This window comes from Paramisgurnus dabryanus, chromosome 21 (assembly GCF_030506205.2).
Source record: "Paramisgurnus dabryanus chromosome 21, PD_genome_1.1, whole genome shotgun sequence".
Taxonomy (NCBI): Eukaryota; Metazoa; Chordata; class Actinopteri; order Cypriniformes; family Cobitidae; genus Paramisgurnus; species Paramisgurnus dabryanus.
Window position 1 is genome coordinate 9,073,404 of NC_133357.1, and position 26,801 is coordinate 9,100,204.

General features: G+C 39.4%; 1 protein-coding gene across 2 annotated transcripts in view; it reads right to left on the bottom strand.

Annotated features, from left to right (window-relative positions):
• Window positions 1-229: 229 nt before the first annotated feature.
• The window catches only part of camta2 (calmodulin binding transcription activator 2), a 28,963-nt gene continuing 2,391 nt past the window's right edge, over window positions 230-26,801 (bottom strand). The window contains exons 2-23 of one of the 2 annotated variants that reach the window (XM_065275693.2): window positions 25,715-25,815; window positions 25,492-25,595; window positions 25,139-25,206; window positions 24,104-24,239; window positions 22,942-23,013; window positions 21,911-22,061; window positions 20,582-20,695; window positions 18,641-20,370; window positions 17,766-17,892; window positions 16,564-16,698; window positions 12,125-12,279; window positions 11,205-11,389; window positions 11,038-11,116; window positions 10,705-10,951; window positions 10,309-10,610; window positions 9,797-9,963; window positions 6,830-7,040; window positions 6,673-6,744; window positions 6,299-6,319; window positions 2,473-2,666; window positions 2,308-2,382; window positions 230-1,428 (exon numbers count right to left, since the gene is read on the bottom strand). In XM_065275693.2, the coding sequence (XP_065131765.1) occupies window positions 1,374-1,428; window positions 2,308-2,382; window positions 2,473-2,666; window positions 6,299-6,319; window positions 6,673-6,744; window positions 6,830-7,040; window positions 9,797-9,963; window positions 10,309-10,610; window positions 10,705-10,951; window positions 11,038-11,116; window positions 11,205-11,389; window positions 12,125-12,279; window positions 16,564-16,698; window positions 17,766-17,892; window positions 18,641-20,370; window positions 20,582-20,695; window positions 21,911-22,061; window positions 22,942-23,013; window positions 24,104-24,239; window positions 25,139-25,206; window positions 25,492-25,595; window positions 25,715-25,745 (4,431 nt within the window). In that variant the 5' untranslated portion in view covers window positions 25,746-25,815 and the 3' untranslated portion in view covers window positions 230-1,373. The remainder of the gene's footprint in view (window positions 1,429-2,307; window positions 2,383-2,472; window positions 2,667-6,298; window positions 6,320-6,672; window positions 6,745-6,829; window positions 7,041-9,796; window positions 9,964-10,308; window positions 10,611-10,704; window positions 10,952-11,037; window positions 11,117-11,204; window positions 11,390-12,124; window positions 12,280-16,563; window positions 16,699-17,765; window positions 17,893-18,640; window positions 20,371-20,581; window positions 20,696-21,910; window positions 22,062-22,941; window positions 23,014-24,103; window positions 24,240-25,138; window positions 25,207-25,491; window positions 25,596-25,714; window positions 25,816-26,801) is intronic. The other variant, XM_065275694.2, reaches the window with a different exon arrangement.

Genomic DNA, 26,801 nt, shown 5'->3' on the forward strand with positions numbered 1-26,801 from the left:
AATTACGGGATAAAAGGTCGAAATTCAACTTTTTAATTCTGTAATTACGACATAAAAAGTCATAATTTAGATATAAAGCCAAACTTTTAAAGTCTTCAAACTTTTTTTTCTCAGTTGTGGGTGAAACCTGTAGTTCTAACATACAAACATGTTCAGTATTTTATAGAAAATATTTAATGATTTCAGAAACTGAAGTCTGGTTGCACACAATGAAACTCTAAAACACAGCTGAAGTTGAAGTTTAATGAAATGTTATGTAACAATAAAACAGCTTGAATAAATCTCTGCAAAAACATCTGAATGAATTAATGGTACAAATCAATTCAAACATTCCATATTCTGTTCCAAACATTGCTATTAATAAATAAAGCCACAACATATTCAGCAAGTGAAAATCTCAACAGAAACAAACATGAAATCGTGCAAAAATACACCAGCAAGCAAACACATGCTGAATAAAATCTCAGAGTAAATAGAAGCGTGCATATCAGCAGGCAGTCCATAGGGAATCAAACATTTCTTCAGGCAAAAGGTCAAGGTTTTCATTCTTAAATATAGTTTCACCAACTCTTTATATACATTATTTACAGATTAATGCAAAAAGATGATTTATGATGATAGTTTTTCATGTTAACACAGAAGCGATGCAGTTAATCAGATAAAAACACCTCAAGGCACATTCAAAAAATAGCCATAAAATAAACATTCTCCTATCAAATGATGCCTATTGCTGTTGTGTGTTTGTGACGCTTGTATTAAACACATCACCGTGTTAACTGGAGTGAAAACTGATAAATAGTTTGAATCAGAGCGGTTTCCTCAGGTTTAATTCAGTTCTAATTGATCTTTTCGTAATTTTGCACCATTGCAAAATAGATTTACAGTAAACACATACAGTATTAGTAGCACATCACAATATTTCATACAAACTAGCCACTCATCTTGTGTTGCAAAAACTTCAATTTCATAATGTATTTTAAACTTCTGAGCACGTCATGATTCCAGCGGGTTACGAGTGTGTGTGTGCATGTTTAGCACTAGGCATCATTACATTTAAGCCATGTGTAACCATGGCAACTAAGATTTAAGACTTTGAATATTAACAGGATCAGGATTCGTCCTTTTATAGGTTGAGTGCTATAAAATATCTCCAAGAGTTTAAATCAATAAATAAATCCACTCTTTATCATACATTATATGAGTATACTGTTTACATTTATATAGAGATCCATTAATACATCAAACATTCAGTAAAGCTCAACAGAAACTGTAGTGATGCAGCAACAACTGAAGAAAAAACACACAACTCTCTGTATGTGAGTGATTAGAACAGACGATTGTAAACATGAATAATGGACTGTGTGTGTTTGTGGTCAGGTTGTGAGTCCCCTCCTCTCCAACTCTTTACTTTGTTTCAGCTCCTTTATTCTGCAAACACGCACACCCAAAAACTTCATCAGTGGTGATGTTAACAAAAAGTCAATAATCAATGAGTCAATCATTATGTTTTAATTGGTCAAGAGGACAAATCAAAGCAAGAACTTTCAGATTTAAAAATAAAAGATTTTCATTCAATCTAATTTTACACGTATGTGCGTTTCATCTGATTTTCCTCTGAATGTTTTTTCCATGCATTGGCAAATTTGGCCAAATATAAAATCCTTTGTATCATCTGTGTGTGTGTCTACTGTACACAACAATATAAATACACAACTTGAAGGGATAGTTCATACAGGTTTACAACAACATGAGAAATTGATGACAGAATTTTCATTTTGGGTGAACTATACCTTTTACTTCAAATTAAAATCACTTATTTTCTATGAATAGTTTTACCACATTTCAGAATAATGAAAACTGAGGTGAAGTAAGAGACAGAAGTATACCTGTGTCTGGATAAAAGTCACTAGATAAAAATGTCGTAATTACGGGATAAAAGGTCGTAATTACTAGATAAAAAGGTCGTAATTACAGGATAAAAGGTGGAATTTACTAGATAAAAATGTCGTAATTACGGGATAAAAGGTCGTAATTACTAGATAAAAATGTCGTAATTACAGGATAAAAGGTGGAATTTACTAGATAAAAATGTCATAATTACGGGATAAAAGGTCGTAATGACTAGATAAAAATGTCGTAATTATGGGATAAAAGGTCGTAATTACTAGATAAAAATGTCGTAATTACAGGATAAAAGGTCGAATTTACTAGATAAAAATGTCGTAATTAAAGGATAAATGTCGAATTTACAACTTGTAAAGTTTCAGAATAATGAAAACTGAGGTGAAGTAAGAGACAGAAGTATACCTGTGTCTGCAGCGTCTGAGGAAACGCATGATCTTTCGTGCAGCCTGGTCTTGTTTTTTTGTCAGAAATGATCCTCTGAAAGAGAGACACAGCTGTTAGGTGATGTGTACACAAACACACAGAGTGCAGAATAAGTGTTTAAGTGATGTTGTGTGTTTGTCTTACTTTATTTTTGTGTTGAGGTTTCCGGGCCCGCGGTGTCCCTGTTTGACGCGCTCATACTCTTTATAACTGCGGTAGTACTGCTGAATGAGGACGGCCGCTCGACGTGACTGCTGAAACTTCTTCTGCTCATAATAACTGCGAAACTTACTCTGAATCAATATAGCGGCCTGTGTCATCTTCTTATATAAGGCATACTGCAGGAGAGACACACACAACATCTGAAATCATTTTACTGGACTTATAAACATTATGCACATAATGATTAGAATCAATTTTACTGTATTTAAACATAAAACCATGCAAATTATATCGATGAATATGAAGAAAAGTGATGTAATATCTCTTGTGTTCACTTCACTTTTTATTCCTTATCATTTTGTTTTTCATTTAAAGGCACAATATGTAGATTTTCACTAACGCTGTGTTTCAAAAACATTCGAGTTCAGAGAAATGACAGTTTTACACGCCTGTTCATTGTCAATAGCTGCGTTTTCTTACAGATTTGTGCAAAACTTTAAACCTTGTTTTCTCAATGTCGACAAAAGATTATTGTGAAATGATGGTTTTAACAGATGGTATGAGACCAAAACGTAGTTTTTCCTCTCATGAAAACTCATTCCAAACTTCACATCAAATGATGTTGGTATTTTTATTGAATCACATCCACTGCACACGGCTTAATTTTAAACTGAAGGAGACGTAAGAGTATTATACAAACATTAAAGGCACAAAAGAGGATGTTTTGTTTTATACATTTTTGCAATATTACTTGAAACTGTCTTTACTAACTGATAAAAGACTATTTATTAGGTGCACTGAAAGTAATAATATTAATATACGTCATCTGTGCACAAAGTAAAGCCTTAAAACATCAGCCAATCGCTGATTCGGTCATCGCATCAGTGATTGGCCCTCTGGCTTGTCAATCAAAGAGAGACGTGCGCGCTCCAGTAACCTTACACAGGCGACGCATAGCCATAGCTGCCAACTCTCACGCATTCACCGTGAGACACCCGCAATTGACCCCATTCTCACGCTCTCACGCCACACATCCATTTTCTCACGCAGGCTCGTGCCCACCATTGACATTCCCATTGAGTTTAATAAAAGTCATGAAATAATTGCCTAATATACCTAATTGTACTTACTGTAAAACGCCTAGCTATCTCTATCTGGCCTGCCTCAATCAACATAAAGCGCTCGTCAAAGTCAAAATGATGCGAAGGCCAATCAAATCAAAGAAGGTGGAGTTATTGTTTACAGATGCCGGAGCGCCAGCTACAAACTACAGAGCGAGTGCGCGGCTGCGCGATGGTGAAAGAGCAACGCGCGATGGTGAAAGAGCAACGCACGATGTAAGTAGCTAAACCAGTGCTCGCAGTACTGACACTTTCTTATTTTAGCGTACCTTCACTGTCTTTTGCGTCCCACCACTTCTCATGTTGCTGGTACTTTGCTGCAAAAAGTCAAAGAGCATTTCACTTTATGTGGCGCTGCGCAGGAAGTTCGGCAGCGAGGACATCAGAGTACCGCGAGAGCAATTCGAAATGTTACAAAAGGGTCCGCCTTTACCTTTGCTCTCGCGTTACTCTGATGTCATAAGCCGATCAGTCAGCGCCGCACCAGTCGAACACACAAAGCGTCAAGGTCTGGGTGAGAAGCAGAGACCTGCACGGATTCCACGCATACAGATACTCAGAAAACAGCTATTTTAATCAACCCTCACCCGCGTGTGCATGCCTGTAATCAGTACAAGCCTGTGTGATGTTTGCTGTGACAGTTTTTAATAAAAGAGAAAAAAGTCAATTGATATTTGACATCTATAAACATAATATATACGAAATATAATTATATGGTCTTGACATGCACATTATCTGTTGCTTTAGTTTAATATAAAGTACTCATTTGGTTTATTTGATTGTGACAGTCCCTCTATCACCAATCAATCACAAATCATCACTTTATGCTTCTCTTTCTCAGTGGATAAACTGAATCAAAGCTGCTGTTATCTGCAGTTATACATTTTACAGAGACCAGTAGCCTATTCATTAGATTTTAAGAACTTTTTTGGCACTTTTATCAGAAGGAAAGCATAATAGAAGTGTATGAAATAATAATAAAGAATCTAATTTCAGTCATTTAAACTCAGTAAAAGCTTTTATTTCAATTTAATTTGTAAAATATGATTAGATTTGTATTGTAATCCATTTTTACGCAGTTTTTCCAACTATTTTATACAGAAATAGCTCAAATCCACACTATTATCAATTGGTTAAGGTAATAATTGGTAATTGGTAATAATTTAATAAAAATTATTACCACAACCCCCCCCCCCCCCCCTCAAAAAAAAAATCTCACTCCAAGCTGAACTCAGAAGTTGCCAGCTATGCATAGCGCATGAAACTCCGTCTTAAGTTTCGGTTTGTTTTCATTGTCGATCCTGCTTTCCTCCTCAAATTTGCGTGTTAAAGGCCCTATAAAGAATGATGTAAAAAGGGTTCAATAATGTAAAATAAATATAGCAGGAAGGACACTCTGAAAATGTAACTTGTGCAATGTTGAGAAAATTGGCAAAATAAAAAAAAAAAAAAAAAAACAATCGTTCTGTAAAAGTTTTTCATTTAATTCAACTGCAGCCAAGAATTTTCTAGTGCTGCCTCATTGTTTGCTGAATAAAAGTTTTTGTTATCATATATGTGTGTGTACTGTGTATAATAATTATGTATAAATAAATACGCATTTTTAAGAACAAAATATATTTATATAATAAATATTTATATTTATGTATAATATAAATTAAATATAAATATAAACATGTATATACACATGCTAATGTTTCTTAATTATATACACATGTGTGTATTTATTTATACATAATTATTATACACATTACACCCACATATATGATAACAGAAACTTCTCTGAAAACAAAAAATTACTTGTGAGGCAGTACTAGAATTTTCCTTAAGTGCATCTCTACAAGAAAGGTATGTAGGGGAAACAGATGGAAAAATAAAAATCCTTCTCTTTATTTTTTAGTACTTAGATCATGCATATTGTCAAATAAAGTAAGGTAGGCCTACCTTGTGTCAAAGAACAAATTTATGTGAAACTTACTTTTTATCAATAAACTCAGATGAGTTTTCCATGATGATGATTTAATGATGATTTATAGATGATTTATTGTTACATCTTTGACTTAGATTTTAAATACTTACGATTTGTAGATCGTCTTTTAGAGGCTGTTTGCATTAAGTCACGCTCAAGTTTATTTTAAATCCAGACGGGCGACTCAAATATAGACGCGTCTGAAACAAAACTCATGTTCACAGGCGAGTGCTTGGAAAAGCAGAAGAAAGCGGTGCATCAAGTGTTTTACATCCTTTTTAGATGTTAATGGACCCTAATACAAGAGTTCTTCCAAAAGTGTTTCGGGACGAAATCAACTTGGGTATAAAGCGGTGATGATGACCTATAGAAACAGCAGCCTTTAACCCTGTGGCATGACAACATCGGCCCTCACATAAAAAAAAACACTCAGGCTCATCAAGCTGCAGCCGTATCTTTTTTTGAATGACCTCGAGTGGTGAAAATGAAATATTGTGCCTTTAACCGTGTTTAATTCCTGGATTATAAATCCACTGTCTAACCTCTGTTGTTAAAATGAAAATTCCTAAACTACAAAGACATAAAACAAACACACAAATATATTTATGTAGAAACAAAAGAAAGCAGACACACACACACAAACAGTACAGCAGAGGAGTTTACACTGTGTGACATCTATTGTGTGGGGTCACCAGCTAGACGTTTAGTTTAAGATTACCTTCAATGCTATCCATGTTAGCTAGCATAGAATTAAACAAGAGAAACAGAAGAGAGATCAGAGACAGAGCAGCAATATTAGTGTGTTAGTCAAGACATACACAACACACACACAAACAAACACACACACACACACACACACTCTTGTTTACTAAGGACATACAATACAGTCCACTGATTTTGTAGAAAAACTACTTAACACTTCAAACATCATCTGCTTTATTTATGAATCATCATGAATCATTTCTTAAGCTTAAGATAGATTTAAGTCAAACAAACTTCTCCTTAAAATAAAGCGACACAAAGCCACACACACAACTGTGTATATGCGACATGTGTGTCTATGTTGTTGTGTGTTTATGTGTATATGTTTACCTGTTTGTATTTGCGGTAACAGCGCTGTATAACTGCGGCCGCCATATCCTGCTGCTCCTTTAGTCTCCGCCCCTAAACACATCATAACCAATCATTACACCGGGGCAAAAGAAATGGTTGCGTGTGTGGTCTGTGTGTTTTTGTGTTATGTGTTGACCTTGTATCTGCGGAAGGCGTTCTGAATGACACGTGCGGCTTCATAAAGCTCTCTCTGCTCCGTGTCTGTGAGAGTCAACAGTGCAAAATCTCTTTCCATCCTTCCATTGGCTGAGGCGTTCAAAAACTCCGCCCACGCCACACTGCTGGGGGGACGAAGTCTCTGCAGGGCCAAATCACTGAGAGGGGAGGGAGGGGCGGGGCACAGGCTCCTTTAGGTACACACACACAAAGACACACACAAGTTGGTTGTTATTATATTGAACTATGATAGTGAGGACATTTGACCCCCACAGATGGAGACAAACACACTCATATGGCGCTTTTCCATTGCATAGTACCCCACGGTTTAGTTTAGTTTGGGTCGGGTCAGCTCACCTCACTTTTGGCGTGGTTAGCTTTTCCATCGAGTTTGGTATCACTTCGCAGTGGGAGGGATTATAGGCGTGTCGTTATATTTGCGCTGCCTACTGCTGTGACATCATACAAGTGAGAGGGTCGTTGTACATTCCCAATCATTTATTTATTTATCAGTCTGCCACAAAATTAAAACTGGCCACCACAAATAGATGTTTGCACATCGCGTTTATCACTAAGGTTACCTCTATCTCTCTTGACAGTTTCGGTTTAAGCCCCCGTGGCGTCAGTAGTTGACGGCGCTCCGCTGAGCCTCATTGAAGTTGCATTTAAGCATATATAATGCGGACGTGCATGTCGCGAATGTTCCGCCACAAACTGCAAGTTTGGAAAAAACTGTTATGGTGTCCCTGATTCTCAACCTGTGGATGTTTTTCATCGCTAAAAGGGAGTTTGGGAATTTTTAGCAGAGCACAGATGACAACATTTTTCCTCGAGACAGCGCAAGCTAGCACTAAAGGTAAAGCTTATCTTTACATTATAGCGATGACGCTTAGTGATGATTGACCAATCAGTGATCTACAGTGTTTTCGCGTCATGTTTGGTATCAGCTCGGGTCGCTTGGAACCCCAACCTAGGTGGTACGAAAAAAAGTATCGGGTACTACGTACTGCACCCAATGGAAAAGCTCCCAAAAGTAAGCTGACCCGACCCAAACTAAACTAAACCGTGGAGTACTATGCAATGGAAAAGCGGCAATATACACACACACAGAGAGAGAGAATTATTAACTCTTTCCCAGCCATTCAATTAAGAGAAAACGCTTCGCTGTCAATGACGAGTTTTTCCAGCAATCCATATTTCCACTCTTATCCACTAGGTGTCGCTATTACCCAACTTATAAAACGCTGAATCTGCAACTGATCCAAAAACAGTAAAAACTCTGTATATGTTTTGATCTCTAATAAAAGTCCTTCACAAAAATAAAATGCAATTTTGTATTTTTGAAGAAACCTACACATATTTGAGAGGGGATAAAAAGAGAACATTGGATGACACCTGGGGCAAAAAAGCAGAGGATCTGATCTTTCATTTGATATATTGTATGTTTATAGAAGAAAATGTTAAACGTTAAACTTTTGTGAAAATAATAATAAATGTTGAATGGCAACTTTTTTAAATAAAAATGCCGTCAGGGAAAGAGTTAATGAATTATTGAGTACAGTGGTGTTTGACTTATCATCACCCTTCACAATGTAAACATATTTGAAACAGTCGGTCCAGGACTCAATTTACCAGAGTAAGGGAAACTTTGATTACTTCATGAATGTTTTTGCTTTAATATTTGTGACCCGTGCTGGCAAAATGAGTGTGAATGCACTCGCTCTGATTTGAAACTACAGGCAAAAGAAACTATAAATGTTGATTTTGGACGACATTTTGAGATGTTTGAGATGTTTTACATAAGTACATTAAACCCTCATCTAATCATCTCAATGCTGTAAATAGTCCTTAAATCTCTCAAATGATCTTTATTTGTATGTTTTCTTATCGTCCTAAATGCTTAATCTAATACACAAAGGATGCGTTTCCATCCACATGAGCGTCTGACATTTTGGTTTGGGTTTTAAAAGATGGAGGAGTTAAATAAAGTTCAGCACTTGTTTTATGTTAAAAATCTTCCTCACGCTGACGGACAGATCTGAAGCATGCACACGGCCCCTGATATTCACAGAATTACAGCTTTAAAAAGATCTGTTTCAAGAGAGTTTCAAAGGACTCTAAACGATCTCAAACGAGGCAAAAGGGTCTTATCTAGCGAAACGATTGTCATTTTTGGCAAGAAAAAAAAAATTCACTTTTAAACCACAACTTCTCTTCTTCCTCCGGCTGTGTGACAACGCCAGCGTGACCTCACATAATTGCGTAATGCCGTAGAAAGGTCACGTGTTACATATATGAAACGCACACTTGCGGACCATTTTAAACAATAAACTGACACAAAGACATGAATGAGTATCATTCCACATACAACAACGTCGAAACGGTCCTCTTTCTCCACACTTGAAAACACTGGGGTGCAATGATGCACGACCATTCAAAAACATGACTGGGGTTCTAACTATACAAAGCTTAATGCAAATGGGTGAAGTGTCCCTTTAAGAATGTTTAGATATTTCTACTGAAAACAAGACAAATATACTAAATAAGAAAGACATTTTTTGCAGTGTGGCGCGTCACAGGACCGGAGATAGACGAGAAGTTGTAGTTTAAAAGTGCCTAGTTTTTATTTTTCTTGTCAAAAATGACAATCGTTTCTCTAGATAAGACCCTTATGCCTCGTTTGGGATCGTTTAGAGTCCTTTGAAACTGAAATATTAAACTGCTTTAAAACTGTTAAGTGTTGGGGTCCATTAAAGTCCATTAAAATGAGAAAAATCCTGGAATGTTTTCCTCAAAAAACATAATTTCTTCCCGACTGAACAAAGAAAGACATCAACATTTTGGATGACATGGTGGTGAGTAAATATCTGGATTTTTTTAAGAAGTCAACCCAAACCACCCCTCGACCAGATTCACAGTGTAGAGTAACGCTAGTGTGTGCACGTACCTGTCAACCGTATCAAGGTATGGCGCGAGCCAGGGCATAGTGTCATGAATGGCAGGATTGTCCCGCCTCTCTCTGAGTGGTGACTCCGCCTCTCGATTAAACTCCTCCTGTTTGATTCGTTCAGGTGTGGCCTCGATGATCTGCTCAGCCAGCGTTGCCATGTCAACCTTTCAGCAAGACGTACGGCCATTGATATGACATCATTAATTCAGAATGTGTGAATGCTGAACACAACGAAACTGTACAACAGTTACAACAACAACAACAACAAACGACAACATCCTCGCACTGCACAACACACAGCGTATATTGTTCTGTTTCTATGATATTTTAATATGAGACCTAATGCATTAATAAAGTATCTAATCACACGGATGTTTCTGCTGTTTATAATACGACTGTAACCCCTCTACACAACGACAGTTACATCATTATAAATCCTGTCCCTCCGAGTGTGTGTGTGTGTATTGTGTTGTGTTGTGCTCTGGTTATCGTTCGCTCGCGCGTCTCACCTGTAGGACATCAGCGGACAGAAAGTCTTCGTTCTCTGCGTTCTCACTGTAGTTCAGCAGCTCATCGTCAAGTTCAGAGTGAAGAGACATCAAGTTGGAGTGCGGAGAGGTTTGAGCCGGGGGACTCGACGCCTCATAATCCATCAGGAAGAACGAATCACCTGGAGGAGGAACAGAGAGAGGGGAGGAGGGAGAGGAGGCGGAGTCCATGGGGTCAGGGACAGAACCACTGGAGTAGGCGGAGCTCGGCGAGGGTGAGGGGGGGTCACTAGGGGAGGGGATGCTGCTGCACGAACTTAAACCTGTGAGAAAGAGAGAAAAAGAGAGAGACTGACTTCACAAAATGGCCGACAGGTTCAGGTGTACACAGGTGTATGTTACTGTACGTGTGCTTACCTGTGTCTGGGCTGCTGGACAGTGGTGACATTGGCCGATATGAAGGTGAGATTGTGTGGTGTGTGTGTTCTTGTGTTCGAGAGTGTGTGTGTAACTCCTCCAGACAGCGGGCGAGACGTGTGTGTCCACGAGAATGAGCTACAGCCAGAGGGAGTCGACCTAAAGAGTCCGGGATTCCCAAAGCAGCGCTGCTCCAGCGATACAGCAACACCGCAGCTGCCTGATGACCCAGAGCACATGCCCACATCTACACAAACACACACACACACATAATACTGAAATCCACTGACAATCACATATACACACATACTATATGTTTATGTGAACACAAACCAGTGGTGTGCAGGAGAAATGATCAACATTCAGAGGATCCACCTCCTGCTCCACAGTCAAACTATTCACACTTAAACTCCTGAAACACACAAAATAAAAACACAAATAACTCATCTGATCTATGTGCATGTGGGTGTTTGTGTGTGTGTGTGTGTGTTTGTGTATACCTCCAGCGTATGAGTGTATGGATGAGTTGTGTATATCCCTGCGCAGCGGCCAGATGTAAGAGCGTCAGTCCTCGATGTCTCACCGAATGTGTGAGTCTCTCTCTCTCTTCATCTCGTTCCCATCGACCGCCCAACATCATTTGTTCACACAAGGCCACAATCCTGTGCTCAAACCACACACCAGACTGACACACAAACATATTCACACATTAATAACACAAACACTCCTGACTGAATGAAGAAACCACTGATTTCACATCAGTGAGATAAATGATACACCAGTTACACACACACACACACACACAGTACTCTCTCAGTTTGTGTGTGTTTGTCAGTGTGCGTCAGTATATGGGACATCAACATGGAAAATGTTCTATGAATAAACACACACTAGAGTGATGTCATGTCAAACATTCCTCTGCTAACCCTGATCACACACCACCACACCACCACACACACACACACACACACACACACACACCATCAAACACACAGAGACAGATGCACTCACACACACACACAAACCATCACAAACACACACACAAACCATCACACACACACAGACTCACAGACAGATGCACTTGCACACTCACTTACACACACACACACACACACACAAACCATCACACAGACACCATACGACACTTCACAGACACTACAGATCATTCAGAACTTAACAATGGAAATATTTTTAGGTTAGATCAAGTTAAATCCACTAACTAGTTCAATGTGAATCAATATAAACCGGTTTACACTGACTGATCAAAATCAGATTAAAGATTAAAGATGTTTTGTTTGTGACACACATGATGATCTGTGTAGATGCATTACCTGCAAAGTGTGTGTGCGTGTGTGTGTGTGTGTGTGTGTGTGTGTATGTATATGTGTGTGTGATGTTGTATGTGTGTGTCTCTGTGTACCTGGTTCTCAGGAGTCAGGTGTGGTAAAGTGTTTTGGTTCAGTTGATGATGATATTGATTGACGTGTTGATGTCTTTGGTTGTTATTTGACATTTCTGTCATTCTGCGCTCCATCTGCTCCAGACGCTCCAGAATCGACATCCTGAACTGATTATCTACACAGAAAGGACACACAGGATAGATCTTTAATTTGTTCATGAAATATTGATGACATGATGAGAAGTTGACATGTTTGATAAAACACACACACACACACACACACACACACACACACCTCCCATCAATCACACAGAGTCTTGTAAGAGAGCAGTGATGATGTTCGGTATAAAAGTCTTACAGTCACACATCACCATAATCAACTCATTTAAACACACAAACACTTTATCTAAAACACAATTACACTCAAGTCCTACCTACACAATCTCTGCTTCTCTGTGCCATACTTCAGATGATGATCATAATAAACCAGCAAATCATTTCTCTCTCTCTCTCTCTCTCGCTCTCTCTCGCTATCGTAAGTATAAAAACACTTTTAAGATCAAACACATGCTGATCACACAGGAGTAACACACAGTGAGTCAACTACAAATGAACAGAAATCATGCAATCATCCATTGAGAGAAAGAGCGAGAGAGAGAGAGAGAGAGAGAGAGAGTCACTGGCAAAGAGTCAGAAAAGAAGAACAGAATGTATTCCAAACGGAGGAGTGGAAAACTGAGGAGCTCACACAGACGTCCGTCCTCAATCAGGGAAAGTCCCAAATGAGACGACAGAGAGAGAGAGAGAGAGAGAGAGAGAGAGAGAGAACTGATCTTAAATTACCTTACAGACTGCCAGAGAGAGATAGAGAGAGACTCTATGGGTGATTGTGTGATTTTTGTGTGCGTGTGTTTGATCTAAACAGTGTTTTTATTCTTTAGAATAGATGAATCCTCACTAAATAAAGACCGACTGATCCCAGACAAACATGACTCCCATATAAAGAGTGAATCTGTGACATTTTCTCCTTTACTGTGGTAAACATAAAGAGCTTAAAGAAAAAGATTCAGATGAAATGATGTTACTGGGGGAAGACAGACACCCATTTATCAGTTACACACCATCAGAAATAATCCACACATTTGTTATAACTGATTATACCACAGGTCTGTTGAATGCTTTACTCTGATTGGTTGAGAAATGTTCCACAGGTGTTGATTATTTTTCTATAAATGCAGACCCGGCCTAGCCTGGGTTTCCTCATGCTGCCTTGCTCAGAAATGTATTCACACTGCAAGTCTAGCATGGAAACTATGGACCTTTTTTGCCCCTGAAATAGGGAACCAATCACAGAACGGGGAGGGGGCAGCAAGACGATGACGACGTCGATGTGACACACCGAAGCAGTTTTGTTATTTGTTATAACACGGCAACAGACGCAAAGTTACTTTTCATTGCAGCCTTAGATAGTGTTCTTTTTTTGGTTTTACAAACTTTTTTAATTGAAGGAGTAAAACAACATACATTTATACAATCAAAGGTTCACTTAATTTCCTTCTATTTTTAGATAGTGTTCTAAGTAGTTTTGAACACAAGTTTATTTAAAAAAAGAGCAACTTGTGGCGTTAAACAATTTAATATCCAAGAAGGATGTGTGGATATGCCAAGACATGAAAGCCATAGAGTTTTATAGGACCAACCTGCTAGGCATCGTCGTCAAAAAAGTACAATTAACTTATAAATGGTAAGTAGTATTGATTAATATCATATTGTCATCATTACGCCTGTACTGTGGTTGTCAAGCCGCCTTGCCACACTGCACATGACAAACAACGGCCAATAAGCCAGAAGTCATTAATTTCCTATGGAGAGTCGCAAAGATGCTGCATGAACTTGAAAAATTTGAACTTCAATGCGACTAAACCGCATGCGATATGCCGACCGGAAGTGACATATTTTATTATATTCCAATCACAAACTATGTGAGGTGAAAATTGTTAATCCTTTTGGTTTAACTTTATTAGTAACACTTGAATCCTTAAAAAACTTTTGATTACTGATAAGTAATACATTATTCATTTATTTGTGTATGTTATTATTTCAATCTTGTCTTTATATGTTCTCTCCAAAAAATACTGGCAATCTTTGTCATATATAAATAGCTGTTTATTGTTTCATTCATTAGCGTTCATTTATTTATTCCACCATTGTAAACATATTAGAATGATGCCTTTTGCGCTGGAATGAGCTTCTCTCCCATATAAGATTAAACTGAAACTTCATTACGACTGCCACTAGGGGGCGAACTCCGACTGTCGTTTCCGTATGTCGTGTGCAGTGGAAAGGCGGCTTCACAGTGCCACTAAATTGTGTTGCTTTTAATAATAATGCACACCTGCGATGTAACTCTACTTCATGTTGTGTCGGATTGCCGTGCATTATTTTATAATAATTCAACAGCTCGTTGTCAATTATTCCTTACTTTTATTGTGTGTTTCTTGTTTTATGTATAAAGAAACTTTGTAAGTACACACAATCATGCCAATACAGTAACTTGAAACTGAAGAGAGAGAGAGAGAGAGAGAGAGAGAGAGAGACAGAGAGCTCCTTGTACACATGGGTTTAAATAGGATTTAACTGTGGGCCAGAAATAGCAGCAGCCTGATATCTAACACGACAAACACACAATCATGCAAATATACAACAAGTTAGAGGTTTAAAATATAAGGACATGTAAAATAATTAGTTTGAGAGTTTTTCCTTTGCGTTTCTGAAAAGTTACACATACACACAGCAACAATATCAAAAAGATCTGCATTTACAAATCTGCAAAGACGAGTAAATCCACCGTGTTATGCGTGCCAGGCCAGTAGGTGGCGATGTGACTTTGTATGGAAACTTCACAGAGTCATAAATACAATCAATTATAAAATAAATTTGCATTTCTGTCATTTACAGGGAAACATTTGGACAGTTGTTTCATGAACTTGCACTCATTTTCAGGAACCAAAAACACCACAAAAATAAATAAAAAGTTTACATTTTTCAAAGACATTTTCACAAGTGCTGTAATAAAAACACATTAAAGACGATGTTTAAATTGAAATCATCTCACACCGAGTCACAAGAAAAGCAAGAAATTGCTTGAGATCCACTCTTTTAGCTTCTCTGACACCGACGTGTCGTTACATATAACACATGATAATAAATGCAAATATGAATGTAAATATTCTGGTAACTGTGACCTATACACAGGAAAAAAGCTCTTTGTATCCTCAGCCAATCAGAGAAGATTAAACTGGTAAAACTGCACGTTACTGAAGATAAAATCTGATAATGTTGCTAAATAATCCAATAGGGGTTTGCACAACAAACTTCTGTATTTTCTGTAACAGATCACATCATCACGTCTAGTTTAACTCTTTTCAGTGTGCTTAACTAAACATAAAGATCTGAGAGATCTGAGAGAACTCAAAATGTCTTCAAAAAAGCCACCAAAGATAAGCAATGTTCATCACATATACAGCTAACAAGCCAAAGAACCCAGAAATAAGTTTTTATAAGCTGTCGACCTCAAAAAACGAGCGTTTAAAGACACAAAAGTGGAAAACAGGCAACTTTTCCTAGGACTCCTATTAGTAGAACTGCGTCCACTAGGGGGAAATGAAGTCGGCGATCCACTTTTTTCTCCTTAAAGGTTGGGTTTTACGGCTCGACAGCTTATAAAAACGTATTTCTGGGTTCTCCGGCTTGTTAGCTGTACATATTGTCACACAGCAGCTTTTAGGCATTATTCAGTTTTTTGTTATAAGCCAGAAATGACAAGGAGGCGGCCTCTCGCAATACAAAGCCAATGGAGACGGTTGGATTGTTTCCCCCCCGGTGGGCGTGTTTTTCAAATTTGCATAACTGTGCTCTGTCTCTATGTTATTCAATGGGACTTAAGATCAACTAAACTATTTAATTAATTACACTTCAAATATCTTTTTTCCGAAGCTGGTTTCTGTCATTTACTGTAGTTTTTATCACGCTGATGTAAATTCAAGTGTTTTTTTTTTTAAATAAGTTTGTTTTGAGTTAGTTATTTAATGCTATAAAAACAGTGGTGTCACGTCATGATTGACAGGTGTGATGTGCGCACTAGTATTTGTAAGTTTAGGTCATGTGCACAAGAATGGGATGAAAGGAGTTGCAGTTGGATGGATTGGAAACAATTAAAGCAAAAAACCTTTAGCCATCATAGTGAGAATGAAAGTATTGAAACAAAGATGTGTTATCTATCATTGTGTGTTAAATATTATTAAATATAAAGACTTGTGAATGTATATTAACCATCAGTGCCTGTCATTCTGCAAACCGATTTCCCCTGAAATTTGGATACTATATTGATATGTGCATGTGTGTGTGTGTGTGTGTGTGTGTGTGTGTGTGCGTGCGTGCGTGCGTGCGTGCGTACTCACCGTCCAGTGACAACCAGTCCAGCTGTGAGCTCGGTAAAGACGAGGCATTGCGAGCGCGATACTCAAAGAGCACAGCGGAGGAAACCACACTAGAATCCATCCAGACGTGCAGAGCAACAAGTCCAGCTTCATGAGCTACACACACACACAAACACAAACAAACACACATTATTTTCATACATAATAAGCAAATCCAATGCCGGCACAGACAAAGACAGTGGCTGCATCCAAAATCAAACGCTGTGACAGTAGAGACTGAATTATCTGAAGTTAACACAGTAGATGTATTGTGTAGTATGAATATGGATAGTTTGAATAAATTCAGACGTAATACATTTGCCATGTTGATGTTTTCATAACAACAAGTTAGTCGTTAACTCTTTCCCCACCATTGACGAGTTATCTCGTCAAACCGCAATACCGCTATTATCCACCAGGCGCACATCTGCAACTTATAAAACCTGGAAGTAACGCCCTAGGGCAAACAGCTGTATGTTCGTGTATGTTTTGAGGATCGCCTCTTCATCTGATCTCTATCAAAAGTCATTCACAAAAATGGAAATATCTGTTTTTTGCTCAAAATTTTGTGTTTTTGAAGAAACCTACACATATTTGAGAAGTGATAAAAAGAGAACTAATGAAGGTAGGATGAAATGTTTTTTTTTTTTGAAGGTTTGTTCTTTCATTTAATATATTGTATGTTTATATATTTAAAGAAGAACATTTTCTGGAAGGCATTAAACTTTTGTGAAAATCATGAAAAATGCTGGCGGGGAAAGAGTTAACTGGAATGACGTTAAACAAGCACCATTTAAACACAAGGAACAGCTGTGTAATAGACATATATGCAGCTATGTTACAGCTTTTAGACATTTTTGGATCAAACAACGCCCCTCCGGCTTCTTCTTCACTGGATAACTGCTCTTCCGGTGGATGGACACTTTGCTATCCCATGATCCAATAAACATTTCGAGATCTTGCCGGAAGTAGTAGGACATCTGGGTACTTCTCACCTACTATTGTTCAAATACTATGAATTTGGAAGTACTTCTCACCACATCTACTGCTTTTTTGCCTACTATATAGTATGAGAGTAGGCGGATTAAGATGCAGCCAATCATAAAGAAACACAACAGAATGATTGAATTGTCTGGTTCAGCAGTGTGAACTCTTAACTGAAACAATAAATCTGTGGCGCTCACCTGGACAGTAACAGCGCAGGACACCCGGCTGAATCAATGAAGCAGGTACTCGGCTCTGGTCAAATATACACGAGTATCTGCCGTCAGTCTCAGACCATGGACCTGTGATCAGAACCTTCACTCCACCCTAAAGTAAAGACAGATCAAGTCAACATTATCCACTGATCACAGCACTCAACCATCAGAAACACCACTATCAGCTTCTGTCCATAAACAGGGTACAAAAAGACTCTTAGGCCCCGTGTCCACTAAAGTGTGGTGGAAAACATCAGGCGCTCTTCTTAAAACATCATCTGAGTGCGCTTGCCGGCAGTTCTTCAGCCAAGCAAATTGGTCGCCCCTAAACATTGTTCAACTCTTGGCGACCAGTGGTAAAAAAATGCAGAACGCCCAGCACAGAACGTTCGGCGGCTTCTTCGCCATTGGTAACAACTCAAACAAAACAAAACACGCTTTGGTGGACACAGTACCTTAAAATACTCACAGCCAGTGGAACAACTTTTCATGCGGTATTTTGTAAAATTTGTAAAACAATGACGGAACAGAATTTTAATAACAGCATTCGATATTTTTCACAAGCCTCACTATGAGTTATTTGGGAAATGTTAGTTTGTAGCTTAAAATTATTATTATTTGATAATTGACACAGATGAACTGATAGCAGGATTAAATGTTGAGCATGCCAAAATGTAATCGACACTACTACACACTTGACTGTGTGAAAAAGAAAGATTGAAAATATTTGGTAAGGTATTTGTCCCTTTAGTTCTTAAAAGAAAATGAAATGAAACACTTTTTTGTACCCTATTAATGGAAGCCCACAAAGTTCTTCCAACAAGAAAAAGAAGACGACAGAGATTACTACAGACGGATACCTCCGGGTACGACCACTCAGGTGAGAAGTCCGTGATGCTGGCCAGGTGTTGGGTCTCCTCCGGAGAGCCGTCGGACACGAACGAGTGGCCGTTTGTTAGAAGAGGAAAGGGCAAGAACGAGGCGGATGGTGTCGGCTGAGGTGGAACCATGTACCTGACGGGGTAAACGGGTGGGTTTGGGTTGGATGCGTGGCTGACGGTCTCCTCGTTAATCAGCTCAGATATGAGGTCAGGAAAGGCAGAGTCAAACGTAAGCCCCGTCTCTTCGTCGTCTACATGAGTGGAATCAGAACTGTGGGTGGTGTCCATCGGAGTTACATCTGATTCAAACTGCAGACGAGCGGGTGGAGAGTGTTCCTCCTTTACTTGTACGGGAATCATCCGTCTGTTTACATTTGTGGAAGTCGAGGCGGTCGCTAGAAGGTGCACCTGAGGCTGCTGCTGTTGCCTTAGCTCGACCTTTTCACCCTCTGCAGGCAACCGATTAGTTGAGGGATGAACTTGTGTCGTTGGGACCAACTGGTTACTCACATGGTGTGATGGCGAGAGTTGATTGGTTAGTAGGTGACTAGGTGCAGCTTGTGTATCAAGTCCAGTAGGAGGTGTTTCTAATTCGTCCCCAGCTGACAGCGATGATGAGGGCTCTTGTGTACAGAGGGCGGGACTTAGCGGTTGGGTCAACGAATCGAGACCTAAAGACGACTCCAGGCACAGCGGAAGTAGCAGTGGACTAGAGCGATTTGGAGAAAGCGAAAGAGAGAGAGAAGGAGACAGCGAGCATGGGCTTGAAGAGGGACGACCGGTAACGCTTCTCCTCTCGGTCTCGGAAGAGAGGGAAGAAAGAGAAGATGGTGGAGAGGTGGGAGAGAGAGACAGAGCGAGAGATGCAGGAGGCTGAGGAGACACAGAGAGAGGTGGTGATGGGGAGGTGGAAATGGAGTTGTGGGAAAGAAGGGCAGGGCCTCCGTAGGTCTGGCCTTGTTTAGGGCTGTTAAGGAAAGAGTCAGGATCGAACGGGAGTAGCAAGGGTGTCGGGGACGCCTGCTGTACAACCGTTCCAGGTGCTTCTGGGATAATGCGGTCAGTCAGTAGTAGTCCTCCAATCACAGGACTGGGCAACAGAGTGAGTGACAGCGTGGCCACGCCTTGATTGGGCGAGACGGCACTTGATGGAGAGGAAGAGCTGGGTGAAGGGGGCGTGTCGTGTTTGGGCGGTACAGGGGACAGGACGAGCCGGCTGCCAGCACGGCCGAGCGATACTCCGAGCTCTCTGTTCGACTCCTCCCCTCCGTGCCCCACCGGTGCCGATGTCGTCATGACGATAACCGCGTTCTGCGGAAGGGCCACGGTCGCCAGTCCGCCTCTCCGGTCACCGTAGAATCCGTTTCCGTTGCGAAGGGAGATAGTTGGTGCACGTTGCGTTTGGGGTGGACTGGAAGAGGATGAGGAAGAGGCAGAGCACGGCGAAGTCAAACCCCCCGTCTCTTCTGTGACGGCTCGTCCCGAGTCCTCCGGCTTACTGGATGTCAGCTTCCTCTCCGAAGGCACGACAGCCACTGTGGCATCGCCTGGTCCTGCCTCTCGACCCGCTTCCCCTCCTGAGCTCTCAGCTGCCATGTTTTGAAGCTCTGTGAAAGGAGGGAAAGGGGCGGGACAGCTGGGCAGTTTGGGGGAAATGATGCGATGTTTCGTGCTGTTGCAGCGGTGAGGAATGTTGGAGCCGGGAGATGCTGTGGGAAAGAAGCGTGTAGATGAATGTGTCATGCCGTATGTCTGGGCCTGAGTAGTGTGACCACATTCTCACATTATACATCAACCCAAATTAATTTACCTGATATGGTTTTGATAGAAACGTAACAAATATACGTTTTTTTAAATAATTATGAAATAAGGATTATTTTGGGGTTCACAAATAAAAATGTGTGTGTGTATGTGAGTTACCACACAGGCAGGTGTGAGTTCGTGGCTGTGGTTTGGTCTGCTGGTTTTCTAGGATCTGCTGAACCATCTGCTCCACAGTACTGATCCCTTCACAAGACCATTTCATGCTATGGACTACACACACAAACACACAGATATTATCAAACACTTCTGTCCTACATAGACAGTGTTAATGCTGCGTACGCACTAAACGAGTAAGTATATCGCTATCTGAAATATTGCCAAAGACGGCATTACAGGGACGCAGGAGGTATTAAAAGGGAGATGCAGCGTCTCGTTCCCTTCTCAGGGAACAACAGTTACATACGTAACCAGAGATGTTTTCATGTGTCAGACACAACTATGCAAAAAAGCATTTTGGTATGAATCAACATTCGCATACAGAAGATATAAGCATTTAAAGAGAACAGTTTAGCACGTGTGATATTATCCTACACTACACAGGGAATAGTGTGATTTTTTTTCCAGAAAACTTCTTGCATAAAATAGATTCAAGCACTTTCAATGACCTGTATCTATGTATGTATATTTTCAAAAACTTCCCAGGGTCTTTAATTTTTTCCCCCCAGATTCACAAACTTTCAAGGATTTCAAGGACCTGTGACATCCCTGATGTAATCTACTTGTGCAAATCGTTAAATTTGTGTTTGGTGTTACACCCCATAAGAATTAAGAATATATTGAAATTAAACATTTGTAGCACTTCAAAGTTTACACCTTGTTCAAAACAAAACAATAATATTATAATCCATTAATAGTAGTCGACTGATGTGGTCTTTTTATGGCCGATGGCGATGCCAATATTGAGTAAGAAATTTGGTCGATTGGCAGATATGAGGCTGATATAACACAAATATAACCAGAGACAAACAGAAAGTAAATAAATATTTGGCATTCATAAGAGTTATAAATATTATCTTTGTAAGTACTTGAAAAATATTTACAACACATGAATTGTGGATCCTCACTGTACTGTTTGAGACTTTGCTGAATGCCAAAATGTTTTTCTGTGTAACACAAATTATTTTTTTAAAAGTGAATAATGATCACCCATTTTACTGTGTTGTCAGAGTTTACGTCTGAGTGTCTTTTCATTAAATACTACAAATTTAAGGGGAAAAAATGACTGGTCGATTAAAAAGATTTATCATGCAAAGTGGCTAATAAAACAAATTAAATGTCGCCATAAATATTGGGCACTGCAATATATAAGTCTATCACTATCCATTAACATCAAAATTCACAAAGACACTTAAAAACACTTCCTGCAGTGGTGGGTCTGTGATTGGTTATTGGCACACACAGGTCTGTGATTGGTTATTTACTCACACATGGGCTTTAACTGCAAGAGGAGTTCGTCTCGGCTCCAGCGCAGACTGTCTCGCCGGTCAGTCAATGTACACGACACCGGGCCGGAGGACTTCACGCTCTCTTCTAGTGACGGCACATTAAGGTAATGAACGAGCACAATGTCTGGATTCTATAAAGCACACACAGACACACTTCAAGATCCTTTCTTATTCCTCCAGAAATGTTTCTCAAGCCACATATTTTATTTCATGACATTTTATCCTCTTTCATTTTACATGAAATCCATGATCTGACTATAAAACTGTCCATTTTAAATTTAATTTTAAAATCATTTCTGATCGGCAGGGCCCTTTAACTTCTATAAACAGATATATATTATCTATTTTACGTTTATGAAAAGCACTTTATAAATAAAACATACTTTCATTACTACTGTAGGGCAGCGGTTCTCAAACTTTTTCTGCATGCGGCCCCCCTTGTGTATTGAAGCATTCCTTCGCGGGCCCCCAAAGAAAATTTATGACAAAAAACTGTTCTAAAATTTAACATTTTATTTAAACAAAACATATTAAGTTATACAAAGTAGTGCTGTTGGTTAGTAGCCTTAATTTTTTTTAGGTTTAATTACACAGAATTCATGATAAATGAATGTATTTATAAAATGTCATAAAACTGGGGCCCCCCCCCGGCACCATCTCGCGGCCCCCCTGGGGGCCCCGGACCCCAGTTTGAGAACCACTGCTGTAGGGTTTACATCACGTGTATCCTGTGTTTAGTAACCGGATGGCTATACTGTTATGTGTTTTGCAGTCTTCTGTGTGTATTGTAGTCCTACAGCTCAAAATAGTTTCATGCAAATGAGCACCAGAGGCTGTATTTGTTTCCTCATGTAGTTTACACATGACTTTAATAGGCGCACTACTCTAAACCTTTAGGTTTCTCTGAATAATATATACAGTATTTATATTATTAGTACAGCTGAAATCACCTGATAAACACAAAATGTAAATGTATGCATTGAATATTGGTCTCTGATTGGGTAAACTAACCTGCAGTAGCCAATAGCATCTCCTGTGGAATGTTGGAACGATGGAGGAATGAACATAACAACCATACAGACACTGCAGGAACATAAAGAGAGAAACCAGACTATAATAAAACAATTCATCCTTTGATTACGGTTCATTCATACTGTCAGTGATTTTCTGCTTACACACATTCGGTAAAGACGCATGACATTTGAATGTGACATGTGATATAATTGTAATCGTACACTTAGTTGAATAACAGCGTCTTGAGTTTGTATATTATCTGTGATTTCTCTCTTGAGAAACTACACTTGTGCATTTTAATCTGATTCTGGTGAACGATTTCAGCTTTAGTGTGAATAGTGAGGATCTCTCTGATCTCTGCTTCATTCCAGTTTGCTATGAAACCCCCGGCCAAAGTTAAACTACATCATTGTGACGTCATATGCGTCGTCATTACGGCATTATCCTGCATTCCAGGACTGATCCCCAATGTAACTATGCTAGGATCAATCCCAGGATGTGTTTGTGTTCACACTGAAAGCACGCTAAACTGAAAATGCAAAGAGAGTCTAACATCTTTCAGAGACATAAATAAAATCAAACGACTCAAACTAAAGCAGGTTTGTGAACAGTGATGGCTGTACAGTCTCAGGTTTCTGTTTCTCTTATTATACTTTTTATGGCATACTTATTTTTTTACCACGTGAAGGGCGGTCGAATACTTTATTCTGATTCTGTATCATTGAAAATAACGCACACCCGCAGTGTACCGGCACTTTGTGTCGTGCTGCATTACCACCTTGGATGTGCATTGTTTTTGAATAATTTACAGGGCCGTCGTCAATTACTTCTTGTGTATCCTGAAGGCCCAACCAGGGACTGGGGCTGAAAATTAGCCGTTGTTTAGAAGCTCGCATGTAAAGGCCAGTTCACACTGGTCAGACAACTACCAACTCCAACAGACACCAACAGACAACCACATTCTAAAGTCTCATTGACTTTGATCCAACAACTGCCAACAGGGGTTTAACACTGGTCAGACAGACTCCAACAGACGCGTCTGACCAGTGTGAAGTGGCCTTAAAGCATCTGCTGCCTTTTAATCGTGGCAATGAATGTTATTCTGTATACTATAATAAATCAAATAAATGTGCAGGTGATCTTTAGGTGGCGCTCTCACCTCAATGCCCTGAACTTTCAGCTTCATGTGATCTTCTCTTGTCGTCTTTCCATCTTTTCTTTTCTTCCAGCAATATCCATCTTTTCTGTATTTGACTTTCTTACGATTGTAAAGGATAATGGATCCGTTCTGTGGTCTGGAGTAAACACAAAATCAAATACAACAACAAAATCTATTTAAAAGAGTTAAAGGCGGGGTGTAGGGCTGGGCGGTATATTTTCGTTACCGCGAAATAAAACGTCAGATGTAACAGATTTACGGAGTGTAACAGAGAAACATGTTCATTTATTATTTGTGGATTATTTTACGAGTTATTTGTGTAATTTTATTATAAGCGCCGCTGAATCCACTGTCTCTCGTGTGAGGTCTATGTAGGAGCACGCAAGCAGCTGCTTCACCAAATGAAGAAAGTTCTTCTCGCACAGAATGCTAATAGGTGTAAAGTTTAACTTTAAGCAAACTAAGGCAAAGCTCACGTTTATATCAGTGACACGATGAAGTTTAACGCGCCATTTGCTTATAGTACAAACATCTTTGATCAGAAAGACGAGAAAGAGACGCAAAGGTTAGTCGAGACCTTAAAACAGACTTCATGGTCATCACATCATAGCACCTGTCATATTTATAAGATCTATATCTAGAGCTTCGTCTCTCATATACAGGTATTTAACCTGCCTATAGGTTTGTGCATATTTACCTGCTCATTTTACACATTACATATAGAAATACAAAATACAATGAATGCATACTTATAGAAAAAATAATAACTCAATTAAAAACAAGATTCTGTCTATCAAGACTTCTTTTTGGCACTTTCACTTTAACACTCGCTTTGGCAACAAGTGTGTTTTGGTAGTTGGCCCAACTCTCTTTTCCAAAGTGTTTTTCAAAAATCACGCACCCCGCCTTTAAATGGCATTTTTAAAAACTTGTTATTTTCACTGTAATAATAATACTGCCAGAACTCTGTCAGCAATAAACACACACAGACACAAGCAAAGAGAGACAGACAGACAGACAGACAGACAGACACACCTGCTCTTCAAGGTGCAGGACAGCCACTCCTCATGTCTGTCAAAGGAAACCAAGAAGGATGCAATTTCCTGCAGACACACAGATGTCAGTCATTATTAAAGCATTCTTATAAATGTACAGTTCTGGTGCTGGATGATGATTGGTCAATGCAAGGTTCCAGTTTTGCTGAAGAGATCAACTATTATCCTAAAAAAAATGATAATGCATGATAATGTGCATCCTGAAATATTTTCTAAAGAGACTCATAGTAGGGTGATATTTTGAATATTCTCACTCCGCTGCCTGTTATTATTACTGACAACAACAAACTTGGTTACATAAACTCATGGGTTGATTGAGAAGTAAAATCAGACCTCATTTGTATTCCACCGCAGTCTTTCTTTGGGTAAAGATGCTGTAGGCGGTAAACACTCCAACAGCTTATTGGGCAAAAACACCTTCATCTGAGCAGCAGACTCTACATCACAGAATAAATCACATTATACACACGTCACATTAACATATGACACACACGCACACAAACAAACAAACACACACACACACACACACACACACACACACGTGTTGAACACTGACCGGACTCTTTAGCACCATCCTTGTTGTTCATGGTGAATCTCAGCAACTCCTCCAGCCAGCAGGGGGCAGTCACACGGTCCAATGAGGAAAACACTGCGGCACTGACACACAAAATACACACAAATACACGCTTTACAATCACAAACATACTGTATCAGTAACTGTAACTCTCCTCCCTCTCTCTCATCCTTGTTGCCTGGTAACTGCAGTAGTAGGTGATCAAATGTATTCTTAAAGAGTAACTAAACCCCTGGTCAGAGCCTGACTCCACCCACTGCAATATTTGAAAAATGCAAGAAAAGTGGGCAGATCCCAACGGAGATAGAGGGGACGAACTAAGTGTGTGGTGAGATCGTAACAAGGGCGTGGTGAGCTTGAACCTGCTTACGTCACGAGTCATTTCTTGGACCCAACATCCAATAGGAAAATTCAACTGCAGTAGCCACCGTTCAACCTGAAGAGGGCAGCACTCAGACGTTTTTACACCATATATTGTAGTATTGAAACACTTTATATCCAAATGTCAAAAAACTTACTAAAATCAATGAACAGCACTAATAAAGCATCATTCTTACAGATCACTAACTAAAAAAAGTTGGTTTAGGGTTTAGTTACTCTTTAAAGGTCCCGTTCTTTCTGTGTTTTTGAAGCTTTGATTGTGTTTACAGTGTGCAATATAACATGTGTTCATGTTTCACGTTTAAAAAAAAACACAGTTTTTTTTCACACAATTTACTTCTCTCTATGACGCTGTCTTCACTGTCCTAAAAATGGTCCGATGTCTTCCTTGTTCTATGAAGTCCCTCCTTCAGAAATACGTAATGAGTTCTGATTGTTTAGTGTGATGTGATTCAATAGCAGTTGGCTTGCGGTTAGCTTAGCTGGCGACTGATGTATTCCTGTGGGCGGAGTTTATAATGAAAATCAGACTTTTTCCATGTTTAAGTGCTATAATTGGGTCCCCAGTGCTTCTATCAACATAGAAAATGTGAAAAAGATCAACCCAGTAACTTAGTTTTGGTTAAACATTCTCTGCAAGCATGTAAAAATAGCTCATTGAAATTTGGCTCCCCCTGTGATGTCAGAA